This window comes from Gobius niger (genome assembly GCF_951799975.1).
Source record: "Gobius niger genome assembly, chromosome: 14".
Lineage (NCBI taxonomy): Eukaryota > Metazoa > Chordata > Actinopteri > Gobiiformes > Gobiidae > Gobius > Gobius niger.
In genome coordinates this window covers 813,690-829,400 of record NC_136865.1, presented here as the reverse complement: position 1 = coordinate 829,400, position 15,711 = coordinate 813,690, and the positions used below count along the sequence as shown (strand labels likewise).

At 44.1% G+C, this 15,711-nt stretch overlaps 1 protein-coding gene across 1 annotated transcript; it reads left to right on the top strand.

Moving 5' to 3' along the window:
• The first annotated feature begins 1,460 nt into the window (after positions 1–1,460).
• f10 (coagulation factor X) lies at positions 1,461–11,515 on the top strand. The gene is made up of 10 exons (XM_079570299.1): positions 1,461–1,611; positions 2,787–3,136; positions 3,601–3,625; positions 4,331–4,444; positions 4,514–4,645; positions 5,280–5,605; positions 5,684–5,801; positions 5,876–6,063; positions 10,111–10,419; positions 11,289–11,515. The coding sequence occupies exons 1-10, from the start codon at positions 1,560–1,562 to the stop codon at positions 11,487–11,489; spliced, it is 1,815 nt and encodes a 604-aa protein (XP_079426425.1). The 5' UTR covers positions 1,461–1,559; the 3' UTR covers positions 11,490–11,515.
• The last annotated feature ends 4,196 nt before the right edge of the window (positions 11,516–15,711 follow it).

Sequence of the window (15,711 nt, the reverse complement as noted above, 5' to 3'; positions counted from 1 at the left end):
CCCTTTTGCTTTATTTATATTTTACTTTTATACATAGATATTATTTCTGTTAATTAATAAATAATACTATTAATGTACTCTACAAGTTACATGAATGATCAGAGTGACTAAAACACTTAGCTAAATTGCTATAAATACACTTTGCCTCTGTTACTTGAATAACTATACAGATTAATAACAATGAATACATGAATCTAATTATTGAATCATTTAGGTGCAAAAAAATCGTTTTTGGTTTTCAATTAAAATGCGATTAATTGCGATTTATTAATTACCGACCTGTAATTAACTCGATTACATTTTTTTTAATCGAGTCCCACCACTAAATAAGACATTAGATCCTTAGGGCTAGGGCTGAAGGTTAGGATTGGAGTTTAGGTCGTATGTCTTATTACATAATGTACCACCAAGATACTAATGCACATTTTTCCATCGTATATGCAACCTGTAGGTACATGTTATTACACATTGTTACAAGGCACACTACCATCCATCCATCCATCCATCCATCCATCCATCCATCCATCCATCCATCCATCCATCCATCCATCCATCCATCCATCCATCCATCCATCCATCCATCCATCCATTTTCTTCCACTTGTCCATTCCTTGGTTGTAAATCACATTGCACCAGCCCTTATGGCTCCTCCTGCAGGTGGTGGGTCCACAGAAGGACGGCCTCATGGTTCTATCCGGGCCTGTTGGTCTCTCATAAGGGGCTTCTGAACCGCTCTCTGTCTGACCCGTCACCTTGGACCTGTTTGCCCTGCCGACAACAGAGCTCCCAGGATCATTTGGGCGCTCAAACCCCTCCACCACGTTAAGGTGGCGGTTCCAGGAGGGGACAAGGCACATTACATTGTACTTAATTTGGCAGGACAATGTGTAAAGGGTAGTGTAAAATAAAGTGTTACTGCTAACTGTTTTTAGCATTGGCATGCAGAAAGGAGTGACTACAGCTACTATAAGTTTGATAAACTCCGGGAATAATGTACTTCTGCGATAAAGAGCGATAAATTGATAATATATTGACCCGTCATCGCTGCACACTACTTTTCAGATTGCATTGTGGGAAATGTTGAGTCTACTACTTCTTCTCTCCAGACATTCGGACACTCCTACATAATGGCGTGACCACATTATAGTGCACTACATAGGGAATAGTGAAGACAGAGGACACAGACATAGTCTTAGAAGTTCTTTGAGTTTCAAAAGTGGATCACTCCAGATGAATATAAAAAAAACAAACAGGTAAAGCTGCTTTAAACAGGAGCAGGATCCGGGTCAGTGACCTCCGGGACAGAGACTGCAGCTGCAGTGACGCATGGCACTCAGCAAGGACAGAGGACACGAGGAGCTTAGGACAGAGACGTGGAGCTAAGACACAAGGAGACGAAGACAGAGGAGACAAGGACTTAAGGACAGAGACGAGCTGCTAGGGCAGAGGAGACGAGGACAGAGGAGACAAGGAGCTAGGACTAAAGGACTTAGGCCAGAGGAGTGAAGGACTGAAGAACAGAGGGAGGAGCCAGTGGAGGACGAGGCTCAGACAAAGCCATGTTGCGGATCTACGGACTCCTGCTGCTCCTGGACCTGGTCTGGACCCAGGGTGAGTCTAATCCAGGGTTTGGTTCTGGTCGAGACTTTAGTTCAAACTGAGGCCTGGGGGCCAAATGCGACCACCCAGCTCCTCGGTCTGGCCCTCAAACACGACGCAGGCGACTAAAAACATCAATGTTTCACTGACCAAAAGTTAATCCACAATAATCCGGTGCTTTTTACGAGTTTAGAGTTTACATTATGTTCTAGTTATTTAAATTTGAAACGCCCCCAAAGGGAAGTTGGAACACCAACTTCATCGGCCGAGGTGACTTTAGACCTGACCAGGGTCTGTTTATGAGTTCACAAATGTAGGCAAGAACCTGGAGGGGCCCCGAGCTGAGGGGCCCGCAGCAGGTCTGTCCTGCAGTGTTGGGCTGACCTATTGCAAAAGTAAAGGAATCTTTGCACTTTTGCTCGGTGGCACTATTATTATTTTCAGTTTAGAAGTAGCTCAAAAGAAACTCCGCTACATTTTTTATCAGTATTATGTCAGGGTGGCCTAAACAACAGCGGGACACCGCCTTAACTAACTTAAAATAAAAAAATGTATTTATTATTTACTTTCTGCGTTGACAATCGCGGACAAGTGGCAGGCAAAATACATACCACATGACAGACACCACCAAATCTACCGCATTTCCTGTGGGAAAACCTGCATGTAATACAAACAAACATTAAAGCTGTAACTACTGAGGCTGGGACGATGAAATAGTTATTTATGAGTAATATGTTTGCTTTAAAATGCATAAAAAGAAAACAGTCATGTGTCCAAAGTTTTGAACCAAATGACATTTATTGTTTATTTATTAAGTGCTAACACAAAATATAACAAAGTGCTGTGTAACTGTTACTGAAAACAAAGACGTGATGATAAAAATGCCTGAAAACACAAGTACTGAAAGTATTGTGATACTTGATAAAGTATCGATACAATACAATGTAATATTTTGTCCCAGCCCAAATAACTACTAATATAGGATGTATTACTATTGTAGTAAATAACTTGCCCAACACTGAGGACCTGAGGACCAGGGCCCACACCAGGTCTGTGTGTCCTCCTCCAGAGGCTGAGGTGTTTACATGAACAGATGAGTCTGGACCGGGTCTGGGTCCAGTTTCGGGCCAGGGTCAGTCTGTAGAGTTGTTCAGTTGTGACGATGGTTCTGCTCTGGTCTCTCCCAGGTCTGGCTCCAGGTGAGGGGCCCGGTCCGGGGCCGGTGTTCGTGTCCCGGGACGATGCCCTGCAGGTCCTGGTCCGACGGAGAAGAGCAAACTCGTTCCTGGAGGAGATGAAGCAGGGAAACATGGAGCGCGAGTGTCAGGAGGAGCGCTGCGACTATGAGGAGGCACGGGAAATCTTCGAGAACAAGGAGCGCACTGTGAGTCTGAGGGAGTCTGAACTACAGGCTGAGTCTGCACCGAGTCAGGGCCGAGTACGGGCCGAGTCCAGGCTGAGTCAGGGCCGAGTACGGGCCGAGTCCAGGCTGAGTCAGGGCCGAGTACGGGCCGAGTCCAGGCTGAGTGAGGGCCGAGTACAGGCTCAGTCCAAGCTGAGTCCGAGCTGAGTCTGAGCTGAGTCTGAGCTGAGTCTGAGCTGAGTCTGAGCTGAGTCTGAGCTGAGTCTGAGCTGAGTCTGAGCTGAGTCAGGGATGAGTCCGAGCTGAGTACGGGCCGAGTCCAGGCCGAGTCAGGACCGAGTCAGAGCCGAGTCTGGGTCGAGTCCAGGCTGTTTAAAAATAAAGCGTTAATTTGCAAAAGCAGATTTCTCTGTTTTGGACATTTGTGCCTGTTCTCTGCAGATGACACTTGTGAAGCTAAAGTCGTGTACATTTGATTAAGACCTAGTGACTTTATTTTAATGGCACTAAAACAGGCCTGAGAAACACAAACTACTTTGTAGAGAGAAATGTTCAAGTGTACGGTGACTTTTTTTAACAGCACTTATCTGTTTTTGCAAATGAATTTTTAATGGGAAACTGGCTTCTCTCTATTTCAGGACGAATTCTGGGCCAAATACAAAGGTGAGTTTCTTTGACCAGCTACTGCTGCAACAAACAGAACAAATAGAAACAGAACAAACAGGAACATTCATGCTATCCATTTGATGCTCTTTTTGTGAGAGATTCCACATCATTTTATTTTAGTTGGTTTGGAGATAAAACAGAGTTTGATATATGTTGTGTTCACCTGACATCACAATATTCTAAAGAGCCGATAGTTTAATATTGAGGTGGAGGGAATATTCCATGAGGGTAACTGGCAAACTGCAGATTATTGTTTTTTTTTGGCATACATATTAGTCATTACTGGGAGAATCCACATGAAACAAAAACTGTCTCAAAATTCAATGTCTTTCTGTCAGGACATATAAACTAATGTCCAATTATTTCCTCATAAAGGTGTCCAAAAGTGCTGACAATATTCATAAACATGGACGTGATGTTGGTCAGTAGAAAGGACTTTCAGCCATAAACATAATGTGGCTAGATTTTTAATCTAATCACTGTCAAATAATGATTAGGGAAAACATTTGGACATTTTCGTTCTGGAGATTTCTGCCAAAACTGCCCATAGAGTTGTATTAGCCCCACCTGAGGTTATGACATCATCACATTCTGGAGCGTGAACGCAACCTATCGATATATCCCTATTCCTAACTCTAAACCTGACTTGATTCTGGTCCTTGTCCTGGTCCTGACCCGGTTCTGGTCCTTGTCCTGGTTCAGATGGAGACGCCTGTGAGTCGGCGCCGTGTCTGAACCAGGGAATCTGCAAAGACACCGTGGGAGGATTCACCTGTTTCTGCAAAACGGGCTTCCAGGGCTCCAGCTGCGAAATCGGTACCAGACCGTTAGCTCACCTCTGGGTTCTGTTTGGGTTCTGATTAATGTCCGTTTCCATGGTTCCAGTGATCCCGGAGCTGTGTGAGAACCAAAATGGCGGCTGTGAGCATTTCTGTAACGTGGAGCGCGGCAGCGTGCACTGCTCCTGTGCCGACGGTTACTTCCTCAAACCGGACCAAGAGTCGTGCGAGTCCACAGGTAAACCCCCGTCCACTACTGGGTTAGGCCCCGCCCACTTCTGGGTCATGTTCCGCCCACTCTCAGGTCTGATCCAAACCAAGTACCAGCCGAGAAAATAAACCACAGTGAAAATGTATAAATAAATCTTCTTCTGTCGACACTGGGCACCATTAAACCCAACCAGTCTGGAATTGGAAATAAAGTTTTGGTTCTACTGGTATTGAAGAAATAGAAGTATCAAAAGCAGGACCTGAAAACATTATATCTTTCTATCTAAGTTTTGATGTTGATCCCGGACAGGATTAAAGGAAGTGACTGGGTTTCAGCTCAAATAAATGTTTGCCACATTTTTTTTACACCATTGTCCCCTTGGTTTTTCCCCATTGTTTTCCCCATTTTCACACATTTCTTCTTTTATAATTTCCCACCACTTTTGCCCAATTTTTCTTTCTCCAATTTTCTTTGTTGTTGTTTTCCCATTTTTTCCTCCTAATTTTTATTCATTTTTAATTACAAATATTTTACACATTTGTCCCACATTTCTTTGATTCTAGAAAACAAATATTGTTCAGGTATTGGTATTGTACCCTGGCCTACATTCGATCCAAACACGGAGGAATGTGTCATGTTTTCTGTCGTTTTGTTTGTTCAGAGCCATTTAAATGTGGAGTTGTCGTCACGGACTACACCAGGACTGTGTTCGTCTACGACCGCAACCAGACCCTCAACCTGACCCAGGACCAGGACCAGGAAGAGGACCTGAATCTAAACCAGGGCGGGGTCTGGGGCAACAAGACCCATAACATGACCAGCCACGTCCAAAGTCTGGACTCAGCCGAGAACTCATCCCTCATCACCATCTCAGACCTGGACCTGGGTCTGGACCTCGTCCAGGAGGAGAAGATCATGTCTCAGATGGCTTCATGGACCCGCATTGTCAACGGAGAAGACTGTCCTCCAGGAGAGTGTCCCTGGCAGGTACTGGATCCGGACTAGACCAGGACCTGACCCCGCCCTGCCCTCTGATCCCGCCCTCTGACCCCACCCTCTCTCCAGGCGCTGCTGCTGAACGAGGAGCACCGAGGCTTTTGTGGGGGAACTATTCTGAACGACTTCATCGTTCTGACCGCCGCCCACTGCATGAACCAATCACGGCACATCTACGTGGTCCTGGGTGAGCCTGGGTTTATATCCAGTCTCTGGTTTGTAAACAGCTGATTTATTGTGTGTGTGCTCTCGATCGTCCAGGAGAGTTCGACACGCAGGTAAAGCACGGGAACGAGCTGGTGCGTCAAGTGGAGAAGGTTCTGATCCATCAGAAATACAGATCCGAGACTTACCACAACGACATCGCTCTCATTAAGCTCCGCACGCCCATCAGCTTCAGCCGCTACATCCTCCCAGCCTGTCTGCCCACGCGGGACTTCGCAGAGAAGGTACTGACTCAACCCTAACCCTGATCCAGCCATGACTCTGTCTGCCCACAAGGGACTTCGCCTAGAATGTACTGACCCAACCCTGACTGAGGGATGGGACGGTATGAGATTTCCACTCCAATAAGAAGTCTATGGGGAACTGACAAAATACTTTTTTGCCCCCTGTACGTTTGTGGAGCATATGCGTGGCAAACAGTGCTTAATTTGATTCCCCGTTTGGGGGAACACATTCCCCCAATTACATTTTTTTCATGGTAAAGGATCCGGGAAATATATAGGAGGATCCGGCAAAAATTGTATCTGATATAATGGTGTTTAATGAGTGTTCCAGCAAATGTTTTGGCCTGTTTCCCCAATCCATCACCTTAGACCAAATGTGTTCCTGAAAAAAACAAATTTACAAATCAAGCACTGGTGGCAAAATGTAAAAACGATAAAGGGGTACAGATCCTTCTGCAACCCACGGTATATTTTATTGTTTTTTTCACTATGTGAATTACACAGACTATCAAGGCAAACAAATACTGTATCTAAAAAACACTTTTTTCAGGAAACAAAATTTTATTATATTATAATATGGTCTTTGTTAAAGATATCCAAGCATATTCAAAATAAAATAGCAAAACTGTGTTGTAAATAAAAAAAAGTCTTACTAAGTATAAAAATAGGTTGGCTCATGTAAATAAATTCCATACAAACAAAAATACACTTTCAACTACAGAATGTTGCTTGCCTGGCCTGCCAAACTACATGCTTTTTCATAGATATGTCAAAGACATATAGTCTGGGAGCAGCATTCACGGCTCCTCGTTGTTTAATCCTTACTTATTTTACTGCTAATAATGCATGGGCATTCCATAGCGGAAGAGGTACAACATATCATATGAATGCCTATACTTTACTTTGGGATGGCTAAAATAGCAGGATACAGAACCTTTAAAACAGACGAAAGAGCAGAAGAAAACCTTGTGTGTGGTGACGGCTTCCGCCTCTTGGGGGAATGAAGTCCCGCCTCTCGGTACGTGATTGGACCGATGTGGGTAAAATCGTTAAATGATAGGCTGCGAGGAGCTGTCCAGACGGTTCTTCATTTGAACAGAAAGGAGGAGTGTCTGGAGGGCCGGCAAGAGTGTTGCAATGCAATGCTTCATTGTTTTTAGTATTGTGATTAACAGTAGAACTCATGTAAATTGCATTACTGCAGTAGAAACATTTGCATTAAGGCCACATGAAAGAAAAAAAAAAAAAGAAAGTGTTACTTGAGAATTCTAAAGCTACTCGATACGTTGCATTCCCATCAAGTGCCACTGGATGCGCAACCATGTGCGCCACACTCGCAAATAGCAAGGAGGGGAGACCGGTGTCGCCCCTCCCTCACCTCACAGCACACCCCCAACACACGCCTCACCCCCACATGCCCCCGCACCATGTAAACATGTGAACAAGAAATCGTAATGTTTGAAGCAGAAGACGTTGCAACCGTTAGCAAATAAATCTCTGAAAATGTTTACTTTGCTACATATCTTATTTAGGCTGATAAATGTGTGTTTCACACAGATTAATGAGATTTCCATATCTCATTGGATCAGATCTTGTGACTGGCTCAGTCCGTGCGCAACTCTAAACGCAGCGTGGCACACGCGTGATCTTGCATGTGGCGCAGGTTTTGCGCTAAAGACTGCGCCACAAGGGAGAGGCCGTAATCTAAGAAAAAGAGGCCGACTGAGGCGTGGTTCATTACAAACTCGGAGCTGCTCTTCTGTGGCAACCTTCACATTATGTTCCTCTTTACATCGCGCTGCCTCGTCTTCTCCCTCAGAATCCACGTCAAATTGAAAACAAAAGCGAAATTACCTTGAAAAGTCTGTTTGAGGGTCGGTTACGCACGGGTTTACTTTGATACAGTAGCTCAACGTGCACACCCCTAACACCAAAACTAAACAGTTTTCCATAAATAAACCACACGTGCCTTCAAGTGCCACAACACCAGGTCTAATCTGTGTTTTAAGGAGTCGTTTCCATGGTGTGTCAGTGTTTACCTCCTGATGGATGGTCGTTGTAATAAGCCTCATGTTTCCTTTTACATTGTTGCTCCTCGTGTACAGCTCAGTCCAAAAGAAAGAAGCGCATTTCACAAACGGGACCCAGAGCAAACTTTTTTTTTTTTAATTCAGCCGCTCCAAGAATCCTGCAGCTGTAGTTCAAATGTTACAATAAGCTAGAGTTTTCTTGTAACTACTGCATAACTCTGCAACTCCTCCGTAGCCAATGTGCCCGTTTCTGATCAATTAAATCCTGTACAATTGAGTTTGCGCATTCAAACGATGTTCAACGCCAAGGCTGCTGCCTCTCTGTCCCGCCCGCTCATCTTGGATCTGCAGCGAGTGGCTGAAGCACCGGAGGGACACTTTTATTTCTTTCATCTTTATTAAACAGTGCGCGCTGCATTGTGCATGTTATTGTTATTCTGGGGAAAGCATGGGAAGGGGCGGCACCACAAAATCCCCACCGTCTGCACACTCGATCAACACAAGATCTGGCCCATTGAATGCAATCAGAGCATTCACTCCCCTCCACACTATTGTGTGGAGGGGAGTGAGGGGCGTGGGTGATGGGGGAATGCCAGGTGAGGGGCGGAGGGTGGTGGTGGAGCACAGCGGGTTCACTACTCCACCTGCAGATGAAAATGTTTTAGAAAGACATCACTTAAGTCAGCTTTAAACCCTGAACATTGGAAGATCCAGACTAGCATCAGTTTTGTAAGCAACCAGGTAAAAATACTTCAATCTTGCTTCATAAAACAATGAAACTCTTTAACTAACACTTTCAGTATACCATTGTATAAGCAGTTGTTTAAGTTACATGGTGCGGTGATCTATCATAGAATGAATGGTAGTCATGAGGTAGTACAGCCTTCAGAGCTTGTAGGTCCTCATATTTGGACTTCTTAGTTTTTGGTGCTACTGCATATTTCATTCTGACTAAACCAGTGTTTCCTTTACACATTATAATAAGGGTGCATGAATACATGTGAGGTCATGATGCTTCATGATGAAATACTTCACACTGTTAATTCAGGCAATGATGAATTAATGAATATATTGTTTCGAATATAGGATCCAATGTCCAATTAATTTACAAACAACCCAAATTACATTGCAATGTTGGTCATTATGAAATAACCACCATAATCAAGCATTTCATGAAATACAGATCCAACTCCATGTTCATATCAACAATATATCAAGAAGTAAGAACAGTTAAACAGTGTGTATTGCTTGGTATTCATGAAAAAAAAAAAAAAAAAAACACCTCTGCGTTACGCCTAACCTACTGGTTCCCAACATAAAGGGGGGCCCACAGCCTCGTCTGGTCCGATGGTCAGGTCATAAGCAATATTATTTGGATCTCAAAAGAAGTACATGTGCAGAAAACTGTCAGATATGGAATACATGCCTTCACTTGATCACCTAAAAGAAGCTTGACAAAAGGACATTGGAATAAATATCACTGCATCTCAGTCTTCAGTCTTTCCAAAGAACAGCTTTCCAAAATGTTCCCTGGGATGAACACAGATTGTGAAGCTTCATGAGCACACACTTTTTGGAACTGTCCTAACATAACAGCTTACAGGACTAAACATGTTTTAATTGATACCTGATGTTTGTGGAATACTGTTGCATCCTGACCCGGTGCTTGCACGTTTTGAAGTACCCCCAGAAACAGCTAATCTTATTAACAAGCAGAAACCGTTTTTCAAATGTATTTCAGTCAAGAAAACGGATTACTAAATTGGAATAAGAAAAACCCTCCAACCTATTTTTATTTGCTACATGATGTTACGAAACAAAAAATAATAATTAAAAGGGAAAGTGGATGAGTTTTACTTGACATGGGATCCGTTTCTGGGGTACTGAAAAGTTCAAGCAAGCAGTCGTGTGAATGGGAGTGAATCACTGGCCTAACCCAACCCGGGTTCTGGGTTTAGGCATCTGGGCGAGTTATTGCAACCGCCCCAGGTGTAACCGCTACCCTCTGCTCCTGCAGGTGCTGATGAAGGAGCCTGACGGCCTGGTGTCTGGGTTCGGGCGTCTGGGCGAGTTCTCACGTCCGTCCTCAGTGCTGCAGCGGTTGGCCATGCCGTATGTGGAGCGGGCGCAGTGTATGGAGTCCACACAGTTCCGTATCTCCACGAGGATGTTCTGCGCCGGGTACGAGGAGGGCGGGCGCGACGCCTGCCAGGGCGACTCGGGCGGACCCCATGTCACCCGCTACAGGGGAACTTACTTCGTCACCGGCATCGTCTCCTGGGGAGAGGGCTGCGCCCGCAAGGGCAAGTTCGGAGTCTATACACAGGTGGGTGGGGTTGACAGAGGGGGGGAGGAGTGTACACAGCGGGGAGTAGTATACACATGGGTGGGCAGGGCCTACACAGGGGGCCAGGTCTACACACATATAATGCGTCAAAGATAGAGGCCCTGTCCACACGAAGTCAAGCTCAAGACTAAACCTTTATACTATTAAAATACTATGCTAAAATATTTGATCAATCCAACCTATTATCCAGACAAACTCGGTATTTTGGTCCCCGAGTGGAAAGATCTAATTTACATGGCTTTCCATGGAGATTTACATGGCTCCGTTGTTAAGGCGTCACAACTTTTACTAAAACGATGACATCACAGAGTTTGTCTGTGATCCATAATCTACTGACCGTATAATGAATTTTACTGAATGCTCTGCCTTCGCTCCGCATTTGCTCCACCTGATCCTGTCAGATCTCCAAGGGCCCGGCTGGTACTTGGATGGAGAGTTTGGAAGCAGCAAGGAAGCCTGCGTGACTGTAGCGAGTGGTTGGTGGTGGGAGGGGCTGACTGAACGCCAAGCTTCCATCAGTCTATCCCAGGGCAGACCCCAACTTATCACCACCAAGTTAATGAATAAAGCGTCTTTGACTGTACAGAAAATCGCAATATAAAACCAATGCATGATTATTATTATTAAGTGATGATGTCATCGCTCTACTTCTGGGTCAAAAGCTAGGCAAACACCATGCGATTTTAGACACGACTTTAGCCCAATTTTGAAGCTCAAAGATCGCACAACTTCAAAATAGTTGGTGCAGAAGGGTTCCTATTGCACCGTTTTGGGTCTAGGAGTTGTTTCCTTCTTTGGGGCCGGATGCAGAGCTCTTTCCTGTTTCACAAAGCAGTTTGTCCCGTCAGGTCTCTAAGTACATTGGCTGGATCCGTGACGGCATCCAGGTCTTAATCCCAAAGAGACCGGACCAGAACCAGGATCAGCTCAAGAGGAAGAGGCGCAGCTCTCCCCTGGAAGACCAATACCCGCCCGGGACCAGAGGGAGTGGCCCTCAGCGAGAACAGGACCGGCCCGGGACCAGAGGCTTCACCATCTTTTACCGTTAATACCTTTAAGAAGCTTTTGTTTTTCTGTTTAAATAAAGTCCTGTCCAAATCCGTTCCTCCTCCATGTTGTCTCTCCCACGGCGGCCATTTTATGCCTGTTTTTGCTCCTGCTGTCGGGTGTTGGAAAAGTCCAGATGAAGTCAGAGTTTACGGGAAAGCTGTGTTTGAGTTTGTCTGTAAACAGCGAATATCGACGCGTTTGTGCAATATTCCAAAGTCCGGCTCAGACCAGACCACGGAGAAAAACAAATAAAAGATCAGACAGTAACGGAAAAGAACACCTTCTTCCCCGTGAAGCGAGCTGTGACCTGAATAGGACAGAGATTTATAATATTTTATTACTAAATATAGACAGAAATGATGATGGTTTAGAGCTTGTTCTGTGAGTGGATTCTAAAACACGATGCTGTGACAGCGAGTGTTGGAGACGTCACAGACTCTAGATATGAGCAAACACTAAATATTTGAACAGAGTCAGAGTGAAACAGAGACAGGAAGTCACCAAAAAGACATTTATATGCTTTGTTTTATCACAAATAAAAGCCCCCCCCCTGCAGGAAACAGGGGAATAAAAATAAATGAATCATTAAATAATAAAAATTACATATATAATACTGTCATTAAAAAAAACATAATAATAAAAAAAACATTAAATAATTAAGAAATAATAATATGAATAAAATGATGATGATAATAATAATAAATAATAATAGAACATATACATAATATACTGATAATATAATAAATACTAAATACTCAATAGAAATTTTAAACACTAAAATAAATTAATATAATTTTGAAAAAAATAAATTAACTCATGCCCCTAGAGGCCATCAGTACCATTGCAGGCGTCATAGCATGTTGCAGTGTTTTGCTCTTTAATTGTCTGTGAGAGTAAATACTACGCTGACAGAAAAGACAAAGGGAGAGAGGGAAGATCATTTTTTTCACTCAAACTTGGCTGTAGATACTGTTTAAGTGACACTAGCCCGCAGTTAGCTTTCTTAGCTTCTTCATGATTCTATTAGTGTGTATTGGGGCCTCCGACCCATACGCAGCGAAGTTGCAATTGTGGTTTCCTGGCCAGAGACACCAGGGGGTGTCACGCCATTTACATAATCAACCCATTAACACTTGTATTACACCCAGAGGGACTAGGAAACGGATTTATTATGGTAAACAAGTTACTTAGTACTGCTTTAATATAGTAATAACAAAATACATAGAAATTGATAGAAAATTAAAATAGTATTTTGATAACGATAAAAAGGTAACACTTTATTTTACACTACCTTGATACATTGTACCTAACAAACTTTAGTAGTAGATTATGTAATCTGCTTTGTAACAAGCTGTAGTAACTTGTATCTATGTAGTACATAGACAACAGAATAATGTGTATTAGTACTTTGGAGGTACATAATGTAATAAGACATACGACCTTCAGGGTTGGCACTTATGAAGGTCAGGGTTAGAGTTAGGGTCTCATGTCTTATTACATTGTGTACCTGCCAAGTACTAATACACATTATTTCATTGTGTATCTAACCCTTAGGTACAAGTTACTACACTTTGTTACAAATCCCATTACATTGTACTAAATTTGGCAAGTAGAATGTATCAAGGGTGGTGTAAAATAAAGTATTACCAAGGTAAGAAACAGCAAAGGACACAAAATCAATCAAACATGTTTGCATTTTGCTCAGGGTTTGATAAGAGCAGGGGGCGGGTTCTTCCAGCAGAGGGCGGGGTTTGATAACAGCAGGGCGCGGGTTCTTACAGCAGGGGGCGGGGTTTGATAGCAGCAGGGGCCGGGTTCTTCCAGCAGGGGGCGGGGTTTGATAGCAGCAGGGGCCGGGTTCTTCCAGCAGGGGGCGGGTTCTTCAAGCAGAGGGCGGGGTTTGATAACAGCAGGGGGCGGGTTCTTCCAGCAGAGGGCAGGGTTTGATAACAGCAGGGGGTGGGTTCTTCCAGCAGGGGACGGAGTTTGACAACAGCAGGGGGCGGGTTCTTCCAGCAGGAGGTGGGGTTTGACAAGAGCTGGGGGCGGGGTTTTGCTGACTGACAAGGGGTGGGTCTCCGGTGACTGACAGCTTTGGTCGTCATGGCGCTGAGGGTCGGTCTCTCGTCTCTGCTGCTGACGTTTTGTGTGCTTCATATTTCTGGAATAAACCGTGGTGAGAAACTTCCACCTTTACGTTTATTTACTGGAATAACCTTCACAGTTAGAAAGATATTTCATTTTATTGTTTAAATGTTTAAATAAGTCCAGTCTTTGGGTAAAGCTCGTCCTGATTCATTCTGTAAACAAGGGGCGGAGCTGACTGTGCTGTCAAGCATCTGAATCTGACCCCTTACAAAGCGAGGTCCAGGGTCCGCTCAAGGCTCCGGGACTGGGGGCAGAGTGGTTAGCCCTTACACCCACTGTCATAGTTTGAGTTTGATCAGTGTCAGTTTAGATACTTTATAACACTTAAGTTAAAATTTGTCATAATAATATTTAATGTGCTTCATGAACAAAGCTCATAGCTGTTCCTTTGGCGGAGAACTTAAAGATGAGGCACTTTAAACCGTCAGCGAACTTCAGATGATTTTAGTCTCTTCTTTTCATTCTTGTTTTGACACAGTTTTAGTCTCATAAACATCTTTTAATTTACTTTAAGTCATACAAATATCCCTGACTAAAATGACAACAGAATATTTTAGTTGATGAAGTTAACCCTGGTTTGATTCCTGGGTTAGAGTGTTTTTTATATATTTTAGTACAAAAAAAGCCAGATAATTTACAAATGCTACAAACGGTTGTTAAAATGTGCTTTCTTTCCAGTCCACGTTTCTTTCACAAATGCTACGTTTATAATGCAGCTCTATCGTGGCAGAAGGAATTTAGGCCTCGGGTCCAAGGTGTCTGAACGGACTTTTTCGAAGAGTCAAACGCAGAATTGTTGGTTTGCAGCTCCTGGTTTGTTCCTGAGATCCAAACGAGCAAACTCCTTTCTCCTGGAGGAAATTCTTCAGGGAAACCTGGAGCGAGAGTGTGTGGAGGAGGTGTGCAACTACGAGGAGGCGCGAGAGGTGTTTGAGGACCACCACCTGACGGTAAATAACATGATCTAATCATTAATTACACATTAACTATCTAAATGTCGTTGTAGTAACGCTCTGATCCCTACTCTGTCGTTGTAGTAACGCTCTGATCCCTACTCTGCCGTAGTAGTAACGCTCTGATCCCTACTCTGTCATTGTAGTAACGCTCTGATCCCTACTCTGCCGTCGTAGTAACGCTCTGATCCCTACTCTGCCGTCATAGTAACGTTCTGATCCCTACTCTGCCGTAGTAGTAACGCTCTGATCCCTACTCTGTCGTCGTAGTAACGCTCTGATCCCTACTCTGTCGTTGTAGTAACGCTCTGATCCCTACTCTGTCGTAGTAGGAACGCTCTGATCCCTACTCTGTCGTAGTAGTAACGCTCTGATCCCTACCCTGTCGTTGTAGTAACGCTCTGATCCCTACCCTGTCGTTGTAGTAGCGCTCTGATCCCTACTCTGCCGTAGTAGTAACGCTCTGATCCCTACTCTGCCGTCATAGTAACGCTCTGATCCCTACTCTGTCGTTGTAGTAACGCTCTGATCCCTACCCTGTCGTCGTAGTAACGCTCTGATCCCTACTCTGCTGTAGTAGTAACACTCTGATCCCTACCCTGTCGTCATAGTAACGCTCTGATCCTTAAGGCCTCTTCATACTCCACAAGACGCAAGAACTTTGTTCTTGTTCTTGAGTCAAAAAGAACGAGAACAAAGTTTGTCTGAGCTCTGACATTTCATACTCCACAAGACGTGTTTCTGCCGAACTGCCACGCCCCCTTTTTCCACAGCCAAAACAAACAAGGAATGACCGAAATAAAAAGAGCCATTTGACTTCAAACTATTATAAAACATATCAGTCACGGTATTGCAGACATTTTGAAGATTGACTTCATGCTTAGCCACATCTCCCGCTGGTTTATTATGTTAGAAAACGTTAGCGTTAACGTTGAAAGCTTACCTCTGTGTCACTCGGTAAAACCATGTTGTTTGACGTCTGTGTAGCCTCAGTTCAGGTTTTGTCCATCCAAGAACCTTCACTGAACATGTTGGTGATGTTTCCCGGTGTTTGATGAAGGGTCTAAGGTCTATAAGCTTGGTCTCCCTCTGTCCACGAGCCTGAACCACCTTTTTCTTC